This window comes from Podarcis filfolensis (genome assembly GCF_964270895.1).
Source record: "Podarcis filfolensis genome assembly, chromosome: 10".
Taxonomy (NCBI): domain Eukaryota; kingdom Metazoa; phylum Chordata; class Lepidosauria; order Squamata; family Lacertidae; genus Podarcis; species Podarcis filfolensis.
In genome coordinates this window covers 46,371,165-46,392,669 of record NC_139612.1, presented here as the reverse complement: position 1 = coordinate 46,392,669, position 21,505 = coordinate 46,371,165, and the positions used below count along the sequence as shown (strand labels likewise).

Below are 21,505 nucleotides of genomic sequence, written 5' to 3'. Positions count from 1 at the left end.
GTGTGAGATGCAATTCACTCAGGAGCTCTGTTCCCGAGGGAATAACACTGTTAACGTAATTTTACAACTCGACCAAAACTATTTTCTCTTCCCCCCCCGCCTTTTATAAACAATGGTACGGTCCCATCCGCGAGGCTGCCGTTCGCTCCGCGTTTCCCGGCGGTTTGGGATACAACCATGATACGAAAAGAGAAGGGGTGCATTTTCTGATATTCTCACAAGCTTCCTCCAGACGCAGGGCATTTTACTTATTTTGAGCCATTTTTTTTAAAAAATTCCGCCACTCTATGTATTTAAAATGAAATGCGTGTGCCCCCTCCTCTGTCCTGTGGAATTTTCGATTTCTTTCCTGGGGTGGTTCCGCCCGCTGTGCGTTTCTCGGCTACCGCAAGTCGCGAAGCATCAGAGAGTGCGCATGCGCAATTGATCTCGGTGGCTGCAACCAGGGTGCGGAGGTGTGTTGTGCATCTGTTGGGTGAGGAGCTCCACGGTTGTCGGTGCGCGATGCTGGGGTGAAGCCATTTGGCGGGTTTAGGACGGCAGCGACTCTCGACTCCCTCCCCCTCCCCCGTTACTTTATTTGCTGCGGTCTCGATCTGCCCCCTGAACAATGGGATGCAGAGTATTAAGCTCCCACTATAACCAGAATCAGGATTTTGTTGGGGTTAGTTAGGGGTCTCGGCATTTAAGGTGCCGCTAAGGTTGCCACTTGCCGGCCCGAGAGAGCTTTTAAAGCTGTAGTTCAGGCAGATATTCAACAGGTGCAGCTTTCCCAAAGATGGAGCTGCAGTGATGAGCTGCACCTGTTGATTTTTTGCATAGCGGCACATCTGCTAAAGTTGTGTGAGTGTGTCTAAGAGGTGGGTGGAAAATACTTGTATTCCAAGCTACGTGGTAAGTGATTCATTTCCACACTCTCTTTAGATGAATCCAGCAGTGCTAGGCATGGCTTCAAAGGGTCTCTCACATATTTGCATAAATAATGAAGAACCACCTTTTACAATATTCAATTTAAGATATTGTGCTTGATCACACTCATTGTGCAGCTAAACCTCCAAGCCTGACTTTGGTGAAGCAATGACAACAGATTTCATTGTTTCAATATTAGTTCCAATATTGAGATAATTTTGAGGAATGGCACTTTGCAGACTTGTTGTTAAGGGCAGTAATGAGCAGCAAAAGGAATAGGATATATGATACCCCTTTTAATTTTTCAAGTACTGTATCTAATCTTTTGCTACAATTGATATTTCCCAAACCATGCATACACAAAAGCAGATTGAATGACCTGACCTGACGATTTCAAATATGCGAAAGATGGTGATGGATTAGTCTAATTTTGGGTTTGCAGATAGCATTTGTTATCCTGTCACTTTATGTTCTCTTAAATGGGATGTTTCCCCTCATCCCAATGAAACTAAGTTAAACAGACAGAATATTAGTGCTAAGATCCACCAGACCTGTGGAGAATGTGCTACCGTTCTGTATCCCCTATTCCCCCTTGCATTTTTTATTTTATTTTTTTGTGATTGGAATAAAGGGAGGATTACATATGGATGACAACACTGTTTGTAATCCCTCCTAAAAATATGAGTGCATAAGGTATTATTATTATTTATTAAATTCATTACCCACCTTTCATAATTAGATCCCAGGACTGGTTACAACCATTTAAAATTCATTATTAAAAACAGTTAAAGCAAATTACAATATGGAATAGGGTGGCAATTCCACACAAAATACTTAGTGTATTTAGTAGCCTAACATGAAGCCCATAGTAGAAATGTTCTTTTTTTAAAAAATTACCAACCATTTTTCTTTAAAAAAGGTTAGGCTGGGGGAGCTGTAAATGTTTTAACATTCTCCAGATCCACGCGAACTAGGAACTTGTTTCTGGAAAATGACAGTTATTGTTCTCACTATTTTGATGACACTAAGTAGGCCAATCTGCTCTGACTCACAACCTCTTAATGTGGTCCACAGTGATGAGGTCATGAGGTAATGGTCTTTTGTTTCTTTTGCTTCCTTCTTATTTCAGGCAACCAGAACAATTCTAACAAGATTTTAAGCGAGGAAGCCATGCCGCTCTTTGGAAACACATTCAGTCCAAAGAAAACCCCACCCAGGAAATCAGCCTCACTTTCCAATTTGCACATGGTAAGTTCTGGAACCTAAAACAGGTTTCTGGGACCTAATTCTCCCCCTTTTAAAAATAGAGTCCCAGGGTCCCCCAGCTACAGTCAGTCACAAAATAGTGCCTTGGAAACGAGAGGCAGAGCCAGTCACAACCATATGCTGCACACAGAATGTATCATAGACTGGAGTGTGCTGCTCATAGAAATCCATAAATACTACAGACCATGGGTTTTATACAGTCGTGCTCAGTGTAGATTTGAAATTAAGTTAGTCATTGCCATTCACCTCAAAAGGTCTGTTTTGAGCAGGACTAGCATTGGATACAACCCCATCAATTCTAAAACAAAACTTTTAAGCAGCTGCACAACAGGAATAAATACACAAACACACATGCAACTTATTAATACCTCTAATTTACAAGCGAGGAGTACCAACACTTAGAATAGCTCATCCACTCCTAGAAGGAAAAAGGGTTATGTTTCAGATTCTTGCTCTGATTTTTTCTGAGTGGAAGGTCTGAATCATAATTATTGCAGTGTTTGTGTTGATTAATTTTAAAGGCTTCCAATTGTCTGTAAAAACAATAAACCATGCATCTTTGTTACACTGTGTGTCTGTCCCCCGTGCCACTGTTTTAGCAGGTAAAATCTTGGATTGACAAAACCAGGGATGGGGAATATTATTCAACCCAAGGGCCCCTGTGGGGAACCTTTGGAGGGCCACATGCCAGTTATTGGCAAGATCAGAGTCAAAGTGGACAGAGCAATGAATATGAATCTTATCTTTTGTATAGTTGAGTTGAGGAGAATGAAAACAAAACGTTGTGTCCATTTTCCTCCTACAGCTGGATAGATCAAGCCGGGAGATTGAGCTAGGCCTGGAGTATGGCACTCCTGTCATGACCCTTACTGGACAGAGTATGAGGTTTGAGAATGGCCAGTGGATAGCAGGTGAGAGAGAACACTAATCCCATTGGCCATAATCCAAAAGCAATCCTTATCAGGTTCTCAGTGGCCTCATCCTGTTCCTCAGAAGATACAACTCTTGCAATAATCCCCATCCATACTGAGTCTGTACTCCCATTGTCCTCCATACCCCCTTATTTGATGTATTCTGGCAAATATTAGTACTGTAGTGTTGATGTTGGTTCTGGTTTCCGGCCTTGTGTCAGGAGTGGTATTTGTGCTGTAGTCTGGGTCTGACTAGGTGAAGATGCCAGCTTCAGTGGGTGGGTGTGCATGGTTCACCAATGGTCATTCATATCACAAGGCTACTGACACTCTTCTTGGGGAGGACATTTAATAGGGCATCTTAAAGGTACACCAAGATGTCAGCACATTGACCATGTTGGATTCCATCTAGCTAATGCAATTGTTTCTCAGAGCTGCTAGAGGGCTATGTTGTTGTTGTTGTTGTTGTTGTTTAGTCGTTTAGTCGTGTCCGACTCTTTGTGACCTCATGGACCAGAGCACGCCAGGCACTCCTGTCTTCCACTGCCTCCCGCAGTTTGGTCAAACTCATGTTGGTAGCTTCGAGAACACTGTCCAACCATCTCGTCCTCTGTCGTCCCCTTCTCCTTGTGCCCTCCATCTTTCCCAACATCAGGGTCTTTTCCAGGGAGTCTTCTCTTCTCATGAGGTGGCCAAAGTATTGGAGCCTCAGCTTCACGATCTGTCCTTCCAGTGAGCACTCAGGGCTGATTTCCTTAAGAATGGATACGTTTGATCTTCTTGCAGTCCATGGGACTCTCAAGAGTCTCCTCCAGCACCATAATTCAAAAGCATCAATTCTTCGGCGATCAGCCTTCTTTATGGTCCAGCTCTCACTTCCATACATCACTACTGGGAAAACCATAGCTTTTACTATATGGACCTTTGTTGGCAAGGTGATGTCTCTGCTTTTTAAGATGCTGTCTAGGTTTGCCATCGCCTTTCTCCCAAGGAGCAGGCTATAGTTGTGAAGTTTTGACACTTCTGTGAGTGCAAGGTGATTCTAGTACTGACCACTTTCTCTCTCCTAGAATCATTTGGGGACACCGGGGACCGCAGGGAGACAAACCGCCTTCGGAAACGGATCCAGCAGCTGGAGGAAGAGAACAATCTCCTACAGCTGAAAATTGACATTTTGTTGGATATGGTGAGAATGAGGTGATTCACTCACCTCTGTGCATCAATATGTCTTTGATATCTGCATTAATTTTTCTACTTGATACAAAACCAGGGGAATGACAATGGTGACACAGTGGGTCAATGTCTCGTGGGATTCAAACCAGGCTCCAGAACACTTCATGATCTTATTGAGAACCCTGGGTTCCTTTTACAAGAAGATAGGCAGTGGCAGCATGGTTGCCCAGAAAAGAGCTTTTCCAATATTATTCTATTGATTTCCCCCACAAAGCCCAGGTTCATAAGGAATATTAAATGCATTCCAGAGGACTAGTGCTTGCCATTCATTGTGAATGTGCCTCATTACAAGTCCCAGAATCATCTGCAATAGGCAGAAGTTAATGGAAGATGATATGAGGAATTCCCTCTGGATTTGTAGTTTGAAATCCACTGCTTTAGAGAGAAACAAACAAATGTACTTGTTTTTAAGGGTTACCAGCACTAAAACAACATGGGAAAACAAATGCCATTTTTTGCCATTTCTTCCTTTTATTTGTAGCTCTCTGAGACGACTGCAGAGTCTCACCTCATGCAGAAAGAGATGGAAGAACTGAAAAATTATAGCCGAAAGAGGAAGTGAACTGGATGTGAAGGCCTCTAGAAGGTGGAAGAGGGAAGAGCAAGAGGATATGGTTAAAACCATCCACTGCAAGGAACTTAGGAAGCCACACCTGCCTTGGAAGACATTTGTTGTTGTGACCTTATGTTGCTGGATATCTAGCCAGGACTCCAAATGTGAAATACTATTAAGTTCTACAGTGCTGTCAGAAAGCAGCTGTCCTACTTGTCTTCTTCCCTAATGGAGCTTCTATCCAAGTGCTCTTAACATATTTCCGCAATATACATTTAATTTAATCAGTAGCAGGTAGTGGTTTGTAGTTAATACGCGTCTCTTCCCACCCACCCAAGAAGGCAATCAAGATCGTGGGGTGTGGGGAGAGCAAAAGAAAAAGGGAGAAACTGCTTGCAACATATACTTACATACTCTTGTTGTCTCTCTCTTAACATGTTTCAGAAATGCTTTTCAATTGGCTGTTTCTTATCTTTGGGACGCAGAATTCTCTGGAAAAGTAAGGTCCTGAACTTGAGCCAGTGAGCTGATACAGAGACACCACTGGTGATAGGCAGCATTCTGGGCCCTTACCCTTATAAGCCTGCAATATACGTTAGTGAGGGAAACCTTTGATAATTGGAGATGACAGTGAACAATGTGGGAAGTTACATGTTTTAGTTGGCTCACAGTCATTCTGAATAGCAGTGGCCTATACTCTAAAGCTGACTGACACACCACGGGGGGGAGGGACCTTTTCAGCATAGTGGTTCAGATCCTTAGTTCACCCACATGTCAATCACCTGATGTCACCGTGTTTTGAGGTGACCTATTTTTCCTTTGCAGAGTAGCTTGAGTTCACAGCCACAGTACAGTAGTGTACCGGGAAGTATGAGACCTCTGTCCCATATGTTCTTTCATCTCTTCCTTTCCCACGCCAGCCCAGTGATGTGCTGTATTGCCTTATTAGTATGGCAAAACTCCACATTGAACAACTGGTTCTCTTCCATTTTTATCCCTCTCCTTCATGATGTATCAGAGTTCTATAACACTCCATGAATTCCATGTGCATTCTACCTTCTTCCTTGTCTTGGTAAAAAACAAATCTTCAGGCAATTCTTTGTACAGCCACCAGTTCCATTCAGGCCACTGTAAGTTAAATGTTGAGTTGAATTGTTGTATAAATCTATTTTTATACTTTAAAAATAAAGTCATTACAGTGTTTCTATTGCTGCAGTGTTGACTTGTGTATTTGTTTTATTACATAGCCCATTACTCTACTCTGGGTGGTGTTTTAAGGGACATCGTTCAAGTTCAAGAGAAATCTGGCCCTCCTCAAGATTAACTCCTCAGAAAAGTATTAATCCTATATAAATAATAATAATTTTTAAAAAGCAACCCGAAAACATGGATGCTATATATATTTACATGCACACACACGTTTACCTACCATATTATTTACCCCTTCGGAAGTGCAAAAGCACCATTCTTCAGAATTTACTCTCTTTAGAATAAATCTTCGTTTGCTTTCTGGAATTTTGTGTTCTCTCTGTGTGTGAATAAAAGGGCCTGCTTTGCTGGTGGGCGGACGGGAGCTCTTCAACTTAAAAAGCACCAGAGCCTCAGAGGTCAGAAAAACAAACACATCTGCCCAAGAAGACTGAGCACGGGATCCTGAATGTCATTGGAAAAATGAAAGAGAGATGGAGTCAGACTGTCGGAAAGAGGGAAATCCCCTTCCAGATCTCTTCGCATCTTGTGGTGGCCTCCAGATGTTGCTGGACTCAGCCCCAGCCAACACAGGCCCATAGTCAGGGATGATGGGATTTGTAGTGCATCAACATCTGGAGGGGGCCACCACATCTTACAATGTCCCTGCCTTAAAATTTCCTGCGGGGGGGAGTGGGCTGGCTGACCAGCACCATAAGCAGAACCACTCTGGCCGTAAGGCGAGAATACGCTGCAACATCCCACAAATAAATACAATTCAGCTCAGAGAAGAAGGAGCTGCCTTTGCGCGACAACAAGCGAGCCCCGCGTTGCCTTTTCAACCTCTTCCTCCCGTCCGCTGGGTGTCGCTGCGCAGCGGCAGAGCACAGCCCGCGCGCTTCCGCTCTCCCTCTCCTTCCGCTTCCGGCGACGCTCGCTCTCCGCTGCCGACAGCCTGCCTCGTCGTTGCCTGCCCTCCCCTCGTTGCAGTCATGGCCGCCGCGATGCCCCTTTCCCCGGAGGACCTGCTGCTGCCCAAGTCCGCGGCGGGCAAGGCCGAAGAGCTGGAAGAGGAGGTGGAGGACGACGACGACGAGGTAAAGCCAGCCGCTGCCGGAGCTTGGCCGGGCGGCCATGTGCGAGGTGACCCCTCTCTGGAGTCGGCCCTGCCTTGGGCCCAGGCGGGGAACTCGAGTGAGCTGAAGGCCAGGAGACGCGGGAGGAGGAGGTGGAGCAGCGCGGGAAGCGTCTCCTCTGTGTGTTTTCTGGAGGGGGCCTTGCGCGAGCCGGGAGGGGGAGGGGGCTCGACGGAGGGGCGGTGCTGCTGGGAGCGTGGATTGGTGACTGCTGAGGTTTCTCCTTGCAGGAGGGCTTCCTGGGTAATAATAATAATAATAATAATAATAATAATAATAATTGGCATCTGGCTGGCCGCTGCTGAGAACGAAGCTCCGGACTAGATCGGCCTTTGTTCCCATTCAGCAGGGCTCTTTCCGTGTTAACGGGGTCCGGGTTTAGGGGGCAGGTCTTGTTTTGTGGGGCTCCCGCCCTCATCTCTCCTTTCCACGTTTGCAGCTGGACGAGACGCTAGCAGAGAGGCTCTGGGGCTTGACAGAGATGTTCCCGGAAAGCGTCCGATCGGCGGCTGGAGCTACCTTCGGCGTGTCTCTTTCTGTAGCCCAGAAAATGTACAGGTGAGGAGGGGGAAATGGGAGGTGAGGACCCAAGCCCCTTGGTCCCTGGTCCTCAGATACCATGTGCAGGTTTGTGGGTGGTTAAGGTAGCCCTTCTCACGGAAGTGGCTGGCTCCTTCAGCCACCAAGGGGTGGAGAATTGTTAGGGAGTTGGTGGTGTTTTGCGTTTCTTAAGTTGGACAGGCAGCCATAGAGAACGCTTAGACTTCTTAATTCAGAACTCTAGATGTGTGTGTTTTTAGTGTGAGGATAGAAATGATCCGTTGTACGCTGTTTGGATAATGATGGTCAAGCAGTTGAGAATGTACCATGCATATTCAAGCTTTAATGAAGAAAAGGCTGAGAAATGAATGTAAATTAAATATTTAAAAAAACCCTTTGCCTGCAAGGAGCCATCGACATGGAATTGATCATAAATAATTGAGATAATTGTGATATCTGTAGTTGGGGAGAAAAGGGGTTCTATATTTACTTGTGAGAGTGAAGTTCTAGAGAACTATTTTGAGTATGCTCAGAAATATAGCACTCATGATTCAGTTATAGTAGTTCAACTAAACAGAGACCTTGTAGTCAAATGGCTTGGGCCCTTTATTCCATGAAATGGTAATTTTCCTTTTGTTCGCTCTTTAAACTCTCGCATTACACACACATACTCCATATAGACATGAATAATAAATGCAAGGCTGTACTACACCAAACAATTTGTCATCAAATATAAATATAAATTTCTCAGGTTGTGGACACAAAATAACCCTGTTAAATAGAATTTATATTCTCATTTTACTCTTTTTTTAATGTAGTCATGATCATATTTTCTTAATCATTCTGAAATAGAATACATACTAAGAAGTTTCCATTCAGAAGAAACCAAAATTATTGCTAATAAAAGATTGTGAATCAGTGATTTGCTTGAAATATAATTATATTCTTTTAAGACCTCGAGTAAAATAATTTCCAGAGGAATATCCTTGTAAGTCTTTTGCAGCAAAAACAAAGAATCCTATGATGTTTTAAAAAATAACAAGCTTTTTATAGCCAAAACTTTCAGGGACTAAAGTTCATTTTGTCAGATGTATGAAGTATTATCCTGAGATAGGTATATATAACGAACCACTTTTGGCTGCTAATGATTAAAATTAAAATGTTGCTCTTCCAGGTGTTTCAAATTTTGTGAGGGTTGGAAAGCATAGCTTTGGTCTCTTGTTTAATTTCTAAGCTTGCATGACACAGTATCCTAATGTTCCCACAAAGATCAATCCATGTATTTAACTCCCCCCCCCCAAAAAAAAAACATTCTTAGTGAGTTGAGGAGGAAAGGTTTTTCTTTTGAAGCGATATCCAGTTATGTCCACTCATGAACAAACTTCTGTGAGCAGAAGAGGATTTCCCCTTCCTGTTGTAGTCTCTGCATGCTCAAGTTTGCTCTGGAGGGTTGGGGAGCTTTTCAGAACAGATTTGGGATCTAAAGTGTGCTGTGGATGACAGAAAGCTGCATCACATGAGTAGAAGGCTGTTTGTGTGATGTTGGATTTCACTCAGGTTGCCTATGATCTTTAAGGAAACTTCATTATGGTATAAAACCAAACTTTATACACTATTTATGCATTTAGTTCCTTCCTTTGCTAATTCTTTGTGTTTGAATGGAATCTTGGTAGTTTTAAGGGAGAAATCCTGGAGGTATTTCAGATTGTGATGGATATTTATAGGGAGAGTATTTATATTTGGAAGCAAAAATATGATTGTGATGAGACATGTTGTAAGGTTCACATACACTAATGTTGCCATAGGAAGGGGATTTAAGGCTGCAATCCCATAACCGTTTACCAGGGAGTATAAGTTTAGATAAGTGGAGCTTACCTTGGAGTATATATGAATAGGATGGTACTGAAACTGGAATAATAGTCTAATGCAATCTAACAGTGAGATCTTTAGGATAAGTCATTTCTGTTGTAGTGAAGTTGGAAACGTTAGCTTATTACCTTCTCTCCCCTTCTCCCACCCCAAAAAAAGATTCTCCAGGGCAGCTTTGTGGATTGGGACCACTTCCTTCATGATCCTAGTTCTTCCTGTTGTTTTTGAAACTGAGAAACTGCAAATGGAGCAGCAACAGCAGATGCAACAGCGACAGGTGAGAACTGAATTACAGCATTTTTTTGCCTATTAAGTCTGTGATTCTCATCCTTTTCAGAATGTTCCTCCTTTTATCTGTGAATCTTCCTCCACCACGCAGTACATTTAATTCCTGAATCTTTGCAGAATTACCTGTCTCAAAGCATCTAGTGGATCAGTTTCACTGTATTTGATTCCGTTCTTCATCTATATCTTTTTGTGCACGTTTGCTCATGTAGCATATACCTTTGTTATATGATGAAATAATAGCCCCCCTCATTTACTGCATGACCTCTTTCACTTTTTTTCTCCTGATGAATCACTTCCCGCAGTGTCTTTTACAGGCATTCCATCATCCTAACACTTTTCAGTCACCCCAGCTGCTGATGCAAGATGGGGTAGATTTCTGCATAGTCTCTTCCTTTCTATGTTAATTCTGGCTTTTGTACTTCCCATAATTGCACCGAACCAGCTGAAAGAGTACAAAACACCACATTCCCAGATTTGGCTGGGGTATTGCCTATTTTGTGACTTCAGAAGCACGTCGGCTGATGTTTGTGTCCACTCACAGCAAAACTTCTGAGTGATGACATTTGACTGGCCTTATTAGTAACAATGTGTTCCTTTATTTACAAATAACACATGCCCTACTTTTCTTATTGGCATGAATTTATGACTGGTTAGTTTTCTTCCTTTACTATGGCTGCAAAAGTTAGACTTTTAAAGCTGCATATCAGAAATGTCACCATTGATATAAGAGAACATCTTTGGTCACCTGACCGGGGGGGGGGAATATTGAAATATTAGAATTACAAAATACCTGACACTTCTCACACTGCCTGAATGACCACCACCATGGTACCATGACAGATGTAACAAATACTGTGTTTTCAAGTACTTTACACTTCATTCACTTAATTTTATCACGGCAGTCTTTTCCACTTATATGAAAATAGAAATCTATTACAGTGGTACCTCTGGTTGCGGACACGATCCGTTCCAGCGTGCTGTTTGCACCCCGAAAAGTCCGCAACTAGAGCGCCTCTTCCGCACATGTGCACGGCACGATCGAGCACTTCTGCGCATGTGCAAAGCACAATCGCTTCTGCGCGTGCACGTACGGCGAAACCCGGAAGTATACACTTCTGGGTTTGCCGCGTTTGCAAGCTGAAAAGACGCAACATGAACGTAACGCAACACGAGGTATGACTGTATTGTAATGCAGCCTTGTATTTAAGTACTGGAATTCCACACCAGCAACAGCATGGTTTTAAGAAGAGACTGCTAATATTCCAGAATGGTAGGAAATGCTGTGTTCCCTTTTTAAAAAAGTTTTACAAAAGATCTGGAGGGTTATTCATCCTTCCTCGAGTAGGCTGCTAAGTAGTTAAAATGCTGCTCTTGCTTTTCAAGCATTTGTAAACTTTTTCACATTTCTTAACAGATTTTATTAGGACCAAACACAGGATTGTCTGGAGGGATGCCAGGTGCTCTGCCGTCTCTTCCTGGAAAGATTTAATGAAGCTACACTGGACCCATATCGTGGAATGAAATATTGAAATCATTTGTTTGAACTGTTTGATTAGGCCAGCGTTTTTTTTCTCATAACCTTGGGATATTAACTATTCTTAATGACGGCAGAACCCCTATCTGGATCTCCTGCAATCTTTAGGCAGTCATGACTTTTCCATCCATTCAAGCAACATTATAGGTAACTATGGAGACTTTGGAAGCTTCTGTTTTGGTAGCCTTACTTCCAGGAAACCACCTCAGGACATGTCATATTTGGTCAACTTTAACCTGTAATTGTCAGTGTAAATAGCCCTGCGTTCTTCTCCAACTGTATTTCAGAGCAGTAACAGCAAGAAATGGAGTAAATATGCCAGAATGTGCAGCATATAGAAGAACCTAGAATGCACTTGACTCTATGCAGTGAGCTCTTACTTGAAGAAAGATATTTGCCCTACAATGTTACATATTTGAAAAATAAGGGAAGCAGGAAAAGTCATTTTTGCCAAGTCTTATCTGTGCTGAATCTATTAGTATCAAAGTTTGCTAGAGCACTTTTGTATTAAAGTTTCAGTGCAAACATTGAAGTATTTTCTTTATTATCTCAGGCTTTACATACATTATGCTTGCTAACAGCAGGATACTAAAACTTACCAATGGAGTGTCAACCCTTAGCTTTACACGTTTGTGTTCGGTAGTAATGGCAGGGAGGGACCCTCTCAACTCCAATGGAGAGTAGCTGGGTAATAAGTTCTTCTTAGGCTACAGCTTCATACCAACATGTGTTTATTTTTTTCCTTTATATACATTACAATACAATTCAGTTCAACACACAGAAGTGACAGGACACAGGAAGGCTTTTTCATTTTTAATATTTGGTTAAACAAAATACATCTCTGTAAACAAACCCAAGACAAGGCTATAACAAAACCAAACAAGCAGGAAAACAATTAAGGGCTTCTTCATTCCCAAGCAATGGGAATGGGCTGATTCCTTTCCTCTGCTGCCATAACTCTGGTCCAGAGGGGTGGGTGATCACATGTTCCCTTTTCCTGAGCTGCTGAATCACACCACTTTTTCCCTAAGGACAGAACAATGACATAAATACACACAGACGGAAAGAAACAGCTGTACGCTTTAAAAGATATTTGCATATTGTGCACTGGTCCATTGGCTTCCATGCAAACGGGGTCTCTCCAAAGTGCTATTATTTAGCCAGCAGACAAAATAATGTCTTTGAGATTTTTTTTGGGGGGGGGGGAATGGCTTCAAGTCAGAAGCAGAACTGCAAGCCTGATGTTCTGCTTGTGAAGTGTGTGCATGTGTGTACAAATTCTGCTAGCTGGCTTTGGTTATTGGAATGTGTAGTCCAGAAGAAAGGGGAGGGCTTTTGTAAAAATAGAAGTTATTAGGCTAGAACTGTAATACATGCAGAGAATAGCCAACACAAGTTCCCAGTATATTGCCTGCAAAGTGTCCAGAGGTCAATAAACAAGATGTTGATACCATTCACACTGCATTCAACTGTGAAGGGCTTGGAATGCTGGCTTAGAAAGCATGTATCTTGCTCATGCTTAGAATGGACAGGTCAAATTCCAAGGATGTAAAGGGTTTCAGCCCTCCTTAACCATTACATTTTCCTATAGAATGAAACTAAAAAAGTGGGTTCTACTTCCACTGTTCCAGTACTACTGAAAATGAAGCTGGCAAAAAGCATTAATAATGAAAAATGCAACAATAGAATAAACGGGGTTCAAGGAGAAGTCAATCGAGTGAAAGGCCACCTTCTCCATTTCACCTACTAACTAGCACAAAGAAGTGATGTGAAACACCTGAATCAGATCAGAAGGAAAACTAATTCAGTCTCCTGCCAGGGTCTTTAGCTTGTTCACTTAGTTGGTGAGGAGAGAAGAGTTAAATTCAGGAGGGTCACCTGCCAATCATAGTGGAAGAATGTGGCTCAGCTTACCTGTTGTAAACAGTCTTCCCTCATCCCCAGCAAACTTGCTTAAGCATTCTCAACCCCAACAACTGACCGTTGCTATACAAGAGCAACAGAAATCTAGCCCTTTGATCTTGCTTCCCATAATTCCACTTGGAAATCAACATTTGCTCCATTTCCAGCTTCCTACCTTGCTGAAACTTGGCTACTCTTCCCTTTTGTTTCATGATTTCATCCTCAAACAGCCTGTAGTTTTATTCCCTGCTCAGTAAATATTTCCCTGAATTACAGGACAGACAGATAAGAAAAATAAACACAGGCTACATGTGGACCACCTAACAAAAATACTTGAGGCTTTTAAATAAGCATCAATTTAGCTACCACTTTTCCAAACTATTCAGTCTTTCATTTTCAGACCACACTTAAAAAGAGCATGAGACAGGAAAACTCCTGTAAGGAGCTCCATTATTATGGTCCCATTTTGTCTACAACTCCCCTAACTCTTGGCACAATTACTATTACAAAAGGGGAATCCACAAGCACCATACCTTTGCTAAGAGTATCTAGAGTTTCCTGAGAGACCCAAATGGTTTGCAAATTTCTTCAACATAAAGTTTGGTGTTGGAGACAAAGGACACACATAATGAAGAGTATGGAGGCAGGAAAAGCCCAAAACTCCTGTAGGGAGTTCCGCAATGAGGGTTGGAGGGAGGCAGGCATGGCTTTGGGGGGGGGGGAGGAATATGCCTGGCCCCAGCCCTACCCTGAAGGAGACACACACTAGCCAAACAGGAGCTATAGGAACTCCTGGAGACAGTTGTGTGTAACCCAGTATGAAGTCTTTCTAAGGCGGGGGGGGGGGGAGCAGGAAATTAAAGGGGAGAATTCCAACACCCATTTCTAAATGAAAGTATGCATTATAATTAAAGAGCACAGATCTGGTTCTGTTACGTCCACCTCCTTCTCTTCCCCTACTACATGTCCAGCTTCTGTTCTTCATGTTGGCTCCGACAATACCTTGTGTTTGCCTTATGGCCTCATAATGGGCGGGGAAGGGAAATGCCAAAGTTCCAGGGAAGAGGAGAAGAGTGCTCATTATCCACATCACAGGACATTAGAAATTGGTGGAGGGAGAAGGACCAGTACTGTAGTGCGAGGACAGGGTAGTTGCAGGTCATGCATCCGCTTTCCAACTCTGATGTGCTTCCACCTCTTCAGGCACCACTAGAAGAAGTTCACAGTTCTTTCCTCGCAGCTGGTGCCTCAAAAACTTCCTGTAGCAGTTAAAGGTGGGTAGGGGGAAAAGAAAGCACAGTTCAAATGCAATCTTTTTGTTGAGTGTAATTTTTGGTATGCACCTACATTCTGCCATTTGAATAGCTTTAAGAACTTGCAGGTCAGCCATGATTTGATCTTATTGGTTTTCTTCAGCTAGAACTGCAGAGATCTTAGAACTTTTAAAAAAAAATCTTACTGTTCAAAAGACAGTAACACCCTTTAACAAACTTTGTTTTAAAAGTCTATGAAGAAAATCACCTTCCGGTGAGCCTTGAGCCTTACTATGAATTAAGTATTAAATAAACTAAAAAGAGAAAAAACGAGTGTGTACGTGTATGGTTCTGGTCAGTCGAATGCAGCCCCCAACAACTTTCCACCAGGGTAATGTTGCCCTTGCCCTGAAAATGGGTTCCTATTACTAAGTAACATCAAATGCCTACTTTTCAATCTGAGCCAATTCTGTTGCAAAAAAGTGAAGGATAAGGACAAAGTCTAGGCTTTTGTTTTCATTCTTCACCATTGTTGGTACACTTTACTCCCTTCATCTCTGGGAGATTAAAACCAATCTACACAACGGATTATGCACTTCAATTTACAATATGTTCAGAGGATGGGCACCTAGGTTATACCGGCTAGGATGGAAGAAAACCTACCTGAGCTCACTTTCACCTCCAATGGATTCAGGCACCTTGAGTTTAGAGTCAAGGTTATAGTAGATACCTCCCACTTCGCGGACACAGATCCAATGTTGCCGTTTAAGAGGAAGTTTCAATGGACCCCAGCAGAGGCTTGATGGCAGATTCATAATGAAGCCCATCACATTGGAGAGGGCAATTACACTGACATCCCTGAACGAAGAATAACAGAAGAAAGAAACTGTTAGGCTCTTACAGTTATTTACAAACCCAACTAGGAAGAAGCCAGTTCCAATGATGGCAAGTCTCTCTTGACAGTCTGGTTCTCTTTACCTGCGCTTATCCCACCAAACTGCTTCATAACCTTTGGTCTGAAGAGCTGCCATGATGACGTTCACATCATAGTTCCCGTTTCCCAGCATGCTTTTCTTGTGGGGTGTCACCATGGTGTTGGGAGACAACCTGAACATGAAAACACATTGTAGAAACATGAAGATAGCATTGGTCCCAAGCGGATGATGAAGCAAGGCTGACCATTTGGGGAAAGATAGCTGAAGATGGACAAAAAGGTTAATAAATTAAGTCCACTACTCTGTCTGTGCATTTGTAGGAAGAGATAGGTGCTGGGATGGACAGAGAGTGGGGAAGTGCATTAAGTGTTCTCAAAGTAAACCTATTGTTTTTCTGTCACCGGATTTATATCCCTCAAAAAAGAAAATGAAAGTCATTGCTAACATATAGAAGATTACAATGAACCATTATAGAACCTACAATAAAAGACAGCAAAGTTTCAAAGAGTGAGAAGAATAAACTTTCACAACACTAAACCTGACTGGGCCCTGATAGAGACTTCATCCAAAACAGAAGAATTACAGTACAATGATTTCTACACTTTTGAAAAACTGGTAAAATTCTTGATTTTACAGTGACAGATACCTCTCTGTGTTGAAAGAGCATGACACTCCTGTAAGATTCAAACATCAACTATTGTCTGAACAAAGCCAAGTAGGTCATGCTGGTTTCAATCACATGAACAAGCTATGTGTGGTATCTCAACAAACTCAATCTGTAATTATGACTGGCATCTGGAAATGAGCAATCCTCAGACATTTACCATGAAATGATCTCTCCACAGCCAAATGACATTTGTTCATCCATAATTGCTCTGGAGGAACGAAGGGCACCTTGTCCTTTCCCCTAAAGGTTAACAACAGACAGTGCCACTTTTTAAATAGGCAAGGAAGATCTGCTTTGATCCATTTCACATGCTCATGGTAACCAATACAACAGTCTATGATCTAAGACAGTAAAGAAAGCAGGCAAAGATGTATTTGATAAATTAGGACTGCATAGGGCCACTTTGCTCTGGTGTGTGATAGGCAAGTTTTGTGGGTTCGTTAATTACAGCCATAATCCTTCAACAATTACATTTGTAAAGACCTAAGACACGGAATCCTTCGCCAGGAACCTAGACGTTAAGAACTTTTCTAAATGTTCCTGAACATTTACACAAACTTCACTTTTCCGTTCCAATAAGTTCAAGATAGAAACTCAAGGGAATCCACTTAAATGTACCGTGTCTTAAATTAAGCCTCCCAAGAGTCTCAAGGAATATGGAGAACTCCCAGAAGAACAAGAAAACACTACATAAACAACACAGGAACTATTGCCTTGACTATATTACCTATTTTAATTTTCAACAAAAACTTCAGACTACCAGCTTTAAAATATATGCATGATCCTAGACATTTTTACTCAAAAGAGTAAGCTCCTCCGTTATATTTACTCATTATTAAGGGTGCACAAGACTATCCATAAAGAGAGATTGGGAGAATTCCAGTTTGCAAATGGCTTGAGTAGCACATTTCTCAAAACATTTAAGTAGTAAATAAAGGATCAAGCATACACGCAAGGACTACCACCTATTTTTTCAGTTCCAAGCACTGTTTTCAAGCTAGGTACTAACACACATGATACAATAATGGGACCATATCAGCTACTGTTTAGCTGGATAACAAAAGAGGGAGCATGGAGAGCACTGATGTGTAAATCAAAGGAGCAGATGCAGCAGAAGCAACTTGGGTAGTTGAATGGTATGGTGCATGGAAGAGTTAAGAGCAGGAGGACTTGCAGAAGACACTGGATCCCAGAGAGCAGACAGAGACATATGATGAAAGACTGGCAGATGTAGCCTGAGGGATGATGGTCCACCATACCCAGGACAGCAAGAATTGTATTTAACATCTGGAAATAAGTGTTCTCATGAGATCCCCTGGCTACATTTCGCCCGTGTGTCTTCTTTTTAATTACACATTAAAACACCTATGCAAAGCGCAGCTCTAAGAGGATTTTGTTTCTGCTTCAGAAGCTGTTACAGAGAGGCAGAACCCTGGACAAAAAGGCAAACTGTATTGGTGGTCTCCTTAGTAAAATGTGTGGCGATTAATGAAACAAGAAACCATTCAGAATCAGTGTTAAAATTCTGGAAACTCTTCTTTTCCTCATCCAACCCACAAAGAGTTTCTGAGGCACTAAATACAACTAAAGAAGTGAATGCGTGTACAGAAAACAAAACAACACCCCCCCTAACATAATGCTGGCAAACCAAGTTCTTCTTACCTTTGAAAAATCTCCTGTAACGTGTCTCGGGTAAAGGCATTGCCGTCCTGGAAGACATTATTGAGGGCATGGAGAGCACATAACTCCCTGCGCTGTTTTTCATGATAAATACGCACTGGCATCGGCTGTGGTGTTTCAGATGATTCCGATTTTATTTTGTCACCTTTCCATGGCACACAACTCATTTTTTTTGTAGTGTAGGATGTGAAGATAGGAGATGACAAAGTTTATTAAGTTTCTCCCCACCACACAAAAAGCAGAGCAAGCAGCCTTTCGTTTCTAGACAACTCCAGCCCACACAAGTGGAACACCTGCTGTTACTTTAATAGTTGTCTTCACTGGATGGCTGCAGAAATAACTTAAAGATTTTAATCATTTTTCTCCCACCCTCCCACCTCCATTAGCCTGCAAGGAACCGTCCTTAGTATATTTGCATCTTTTTCTTGGCCTCCCCTTGAAAAATGTTTTATATGGCCTTAACATCAGAGTGTCAGACAGAATGTATCACATCGCTCTTTTTCCTCCATTTCCTTTGGTCAATGATGCCTCCAAGACAAAGATCCACAGTCTAACTCTTAAAATATGCTCAGTCTAACAACAATAACAAAAAAGGGGTGGAGGAAGACAAATATCATGTAATTAAGCAAGGCCAAGTTGGTGCTGTCCAGAAGGAATACAGGGCCCCCAGAGAGGCATCAACTGCATTTTTGCAATCTTGTCAGAGAGGCTGCGTCCCCAAAACACAGATGCAGAGAGACAGGGAAACAGACTTTTTCTTCCAGGTGGGGGGTCCTCCAACTTCGCCAGGTACAAAATTCCTTGCCCAAGGCTTCTTGTGTTCCTGATGGGAGAAAAGAAGAGATCCAATGAAGCACAGAACTATCACTGCCCGGTTACCGACTTTTTAAAACAGCACCCCAGAAAAGGATTTCCAGAACTGCTCTGCATAAACAAAACAAAAAAGCCACGAAGGTGCAAGGAAGGCCTGCCTTATGAGATCCGGGGTTCCCCCACATCCGGAAAGAAGGGTTTTCCTTTGCCTCACAAGCACTCCCCAGCCCTCCTCGGCGTCGCGGAGGGTGCCAATATCCCGCCGTTAAGTGCGAGCAGGAGAAGCGCGTGCAGGAACTGCGGGGGGGGGGGGAAGAGTAGGGAACGGGAGTTTGTGCTTGCAATCACAGCAATCCTGGCCTGTCCTGGGGAACCGCAGTCATGCAGTCAGCAGGCCCCTGTGCCCGCTCGGGGGGGGGGGGGCAGCTCCTTCTCTGGATTGTGGGGCGCGGAGAGGGGGGGAGGCGTTGAACTCGCCAACTCGGGAGGAGAGGGAACCGGAGAGTCTTTTGAGGGGGGGCGAGGAAGAGAGGCTGTCCAGGGTGACGTGTGGGAGAAAAGAGCTCTACTCTGGTGGGGGGCAACCCCACAGGCCCTCCCGCATTCTTGTTTTTTTTTGGGGGGGACACACGGAACGCCTCTCTCCCTTCGCGACCCCTCGCCCCGTCCCCCCGTCACGCTGCTACTCACCCGTTAGCGGCCCCAACCTGCTGAAGCCCAACAACCACCCAGGAGCCAGCGCATGCGCAACCATAACAGAGCCCTTCCCCGTCGCGCGCGCGTGTGTGTGAGCGCGCTGAGCCCGCCCCCGGCGCGGGCCTATGGAGCAGGGTTCCGCGTGACGTCAGAGAAGGCGGTCCTCGCTCTCTCTCCCTCCTCCCTTTCAGACGGCGCCGGAGACGTTGCCTTTGCAATCTCTTCTGAAATCTTAACCCTCGGCTGTGCGTGCGGCTTGAGCTGTGCCTTATTATAGGCAGTGCGGAGTTGTGTGGCTCAGGGTTGGGCATGACGAGCCAGGAGGAGGACCGCGTGTTCACAATTCCTCCTCATGCCTATGAAGCCCGGCGCGGACGGAATTCTCTGCCAGGCGTCCTCTGAGCCCCGACCCACTTCACAGAGGTGTTGTTAAGGACATAAAAGGCGGGTGTAGGCATTCCTAAGCCGCGTGGCGGGTGGGATAAAAATATAATTAACAATATGCATGCCTTTGAGTCAGAGAGTCATGGTTTTAACGCACCTCGCCTCACCCGCTCCGTTTGGGTGCCTGACATTGGTAAACATTTCAATCGGTGCATACATCGTATACTGAATAGTTCGTAAATAGGGCTGTTCTTAAACCGAGGTACCACTGTATTTCAGGCAGCTTGCGTGCATGACAGCCGCTGCCCGTTTGTGCTGGAGCAGCAAAGATCCTCCCCTACCCGACTGCAGTGATTCCCAAAATATTCCCCCCCCCCCCCCACAACGCAGGACCACAGTTTGGGAACCCTTGCGCTGCTGAATGTACCTTTTCTCAGGGATGAAGCTGAAGTAGCCTTGATTTTATTTATAAACGAGAGTTATTTATTCAGTCTGTTGATGCGATTGTGCAGTATTTCAAATTAGAACTGGGAGCCAGTAACCAATGTTAGCCTCCTGCCTCTTGGTGCAGCCCCACCCCACATAATTGATCACACCACACGGTGTATGTACACCATTTGAATGACAATGCCCATCAACTGGGGGGGCGGCCCCCTCAGATATTTTATTGGGAGGCTGAAGACCCCAAGGGCCCCTAGGAGTTGGCTCCTATGGCTAGGCCTGTTTAGCATGTTAGTCCAACATCACATGGGGGACGCCGAGTTGGGGAAGACCGCCATACTTCCTCAACTATATAGGCTGTCTTTAAGATTTAAGGACCATAAGGAAGGCAAGCTTATATAGGTTAGGTTACATATGCTGGATTTATGTATCACTATCTACTAAAATAAATGTGCCAAAATGATTTACAGCTAAGTACTGTAAAAAACCCACAACATTAATAAAGCAACAGAAATATATCAAAAACAGATGTAGTAATAATATGTTGCCCAAATGCCCATGAAAATAAATACATATTTGCCTGGTGCTAAAATGACATGGTTGGCACCCTGTGGACAGCATTCTATGAATGAGGTGACTATAAATGGTTTTTCTCTCTTTGCCACCCTCCTTACCCTTCAGAGGGGGCACACAAAGGAGGACTGCAGATAACCATCTTTGGTTCTGGACAGATTCATATGAAGACGGTCTTTTATGTAAATATATTTTCAAGGTCAAAACAGCACTTTGAACTGGGTACAGAAACAAACTGGCAGCCAATTTGTACTGGCCATGTCCCATGCTTTGTATTAACGCCTTCTTGTTCCAGTTAACAATTTAATAGCTACATTCTGTATTAGCTGTAGTTTCCAAACAGTCTTCAAAGTTTAAACTGGAGGTTACTAGAAAATAGACAAGCAAGGTCAGGCTATCCCTATCCAGACAGGGTTGTACCTGGGCTACCAGCCAAAGCTGGTAGAAGGCACTCTGTGCCACACTGAGGCTCCTTGTGCCAAATGACTGGATTGAATCCAAGTGTACCCAACAGCAACACTTGTTTCTTCAAACGACACATCAAGGGAAGTGTAACCTCATCCAGAGAGACGAACCACCCAATAACGGGGTCACAGTGTTACGCTGACTGAGCTTCAGTTTGTTGGCTCTCACCCAGTCCATTACGGAAACCAGGCACTGATCCAGCACATCCACCTCACACCTGCTTTAGCTGTAACAAAGAATTCAAGTTGCATGTTGTCAACATATTGATG

The 21,505-nt window shown here is 43.5% G+C and overlaps 3 protein-coding genes across 15 annotated transcripts; 2 read left to right on the top strand and 1 right to left on the bottom strand.

Annotated features, from left to right (window-relative positions):
- The first annotated feature begins 137 nt into the window (after positions 1-137).
- Positions 138-6,079, top strand: CBY1 (chibby 1, beta catenin antagonist). 6 transcript variants are annotated; one of them, XM_083573915.1, is made up of 5 exons: positions 138-455; positions 2,039-2,157; positions 2,981-3,086; positions 4,157-4,272; positions 4,801-6,079. In XM_083573915.1, exons 2-5 carry the CDS (start codon positions 2,080-2,082, stop codon positions 4,879-4,881), a joined length of 381 nt encoding a protein of 126 aa, XP_083430041.1. In that variant the 5' UTR covers positions 138-455; positions 2,039-2,079; the 3' UTR covers positions 4,882-6,079. The 6 variants fall into 6 exon arrangements, with proteins under 6 accessions (XP_083430041.1, XP_083430038.1, XP_083430037.1 ...); XM_083573912.1 differs by having other exon boundaries at positions 221-475; positions 4,157-4,283; XM_083573911.1 differs by having other exon boundaries at positions 222-475.
- Positions 6,080-6,989: 910 nt separating this feature from the next.
- TOMM22 (translocase of outer mitochondrial membrane 22) lies at positions 6,990-11,955 on the top strand. The gene is made up of 4 exons (XM_083573529.1): positions 6,990-7,157; positions 7,636-7,754; positions 9,765-9,882; positions 11,308-11,955. Exons 1-4 carry the CDS (start codon positions 7,053-7,055, stop codon positions 11,380-11,382), a joined length of 417 nt encoding a protein of 138 aa, XP_083429655.1. The 5' UTR covers positions 6,990-7,052; the 3' UTR covers positions 11,383-11,955.
- A 272-nt stretch (positions 11,956-12,227) lies between these two features.
- On the bottom strand, positions 12,228-19,527 carry JOSD1 (Josephin domain containing 1). 8 transcript variants are annotated; one of them, XR_014538969.1, is made up of 7 exons: positions 19,368-19,499; positions 17,847-18,687; positions 16,342-16,424; positions 15,561-15,689; positions 15,246-15,440; positions 13,505-14,588; positions 12,228-12,453 (listed from the first exon to the last, which is right to left on the bottom strand). XR_014538969.1 is itself a non-coding variant. In XM_083573528.1 (6 exons), the coding sequence occupies exons 3-6, from the start codon at positions 16,383-16,385 to the stop codon at positions 14,489-14,491; spliced, it is 468 nt and encodes a 155-aa protein (XP_083429654.1). In that variant the 5' UTR covers positions 16,386-16,424; positions 17,847-18,687; positions 19,368-19,499; the 3' UTR covers positions 12,228-14,488. The 8 variants fall into 8 exon arrangements, 3 of the variants coding, with proteins under 3 accessions (XP_083429654.1, XP_083429652.1, XP_083429653.1); XR_014538972.1 differs by lacking the exon at positions 16,342-16,424 and having other exon boundaries at positions 13,505-13,594; positions 13,863-14,588; XR_014538973.1 differs by lacking the exon at positions 16,342-16,424 and having other exon boundaries at positions 13,505-13,594; positions 14,461-14,588.
- Positions 19,528-21,505: the final 1,978 nt, after the last annotated feature.

Coding starts and splice junctions, on each gene's coding strand:
- CBY1 (XM_083573911.1), top strand. CDS start 304: ATGCGTGTGCCCCCTCCTCTGTCCTGTGGAATTTTCGATTTCTTTCCT. Junction 3,087..4,156: donor GAATGGCCAGTGGATAGCAG/GTGAGAGAGAAC, acceptor TCTCTCTCCTAG/AATCATTTGGGGACACCGGG. Junction 4,273..4,800: donor TTGACATTTTGTTGGATATG/GTGAGAATGAGG, acceptor TTTTATTTGTAG/CTCTCTGAGACGACTGCAGA.
- TOMM22 (XM_083573529.1), top strand. CDS start 7,053: ATGGCCGCCGCGATGCCCCTTTCCCCGGAGGACCTGCTGCTGCCCAAG. Junction 7,158..7,635: donor TGGAGGACGACGACGACGAG/GTAAAGCCAGCC, acceptor CCACGTTTGCAG/CTGGACGAGACGCTAGCAGA. Junction 7,755..9,764: donor GTAGCCCAGAAAATGTACAG/GTGAGGAGGGGG, acceptor CCCCAAAAAAAG/ATTCTCCAGGGCAGCTTTGT.
- JOSD1 (XM_083573527.1), bottom strand. CDS start 18,031: ATGAGTTGTGTGCCATGGAAAGGTGACAAAATAAAATCGGAATCATCT. Junction 15,690..17,846: donor TTACAGGAGATTTTTCAAAG/GTAAGAAGAACT, acceptor TTTCATGTTCAG/GTTGTCTCCCAACACCATGG. Junction 15,441..15,560: donor GTTTGGTGGGATAAGCGCAG/GTAAAGAGAACC, acceptor TTCTTCGTTCAG/GGATGTCAGTGTAATTGCCC.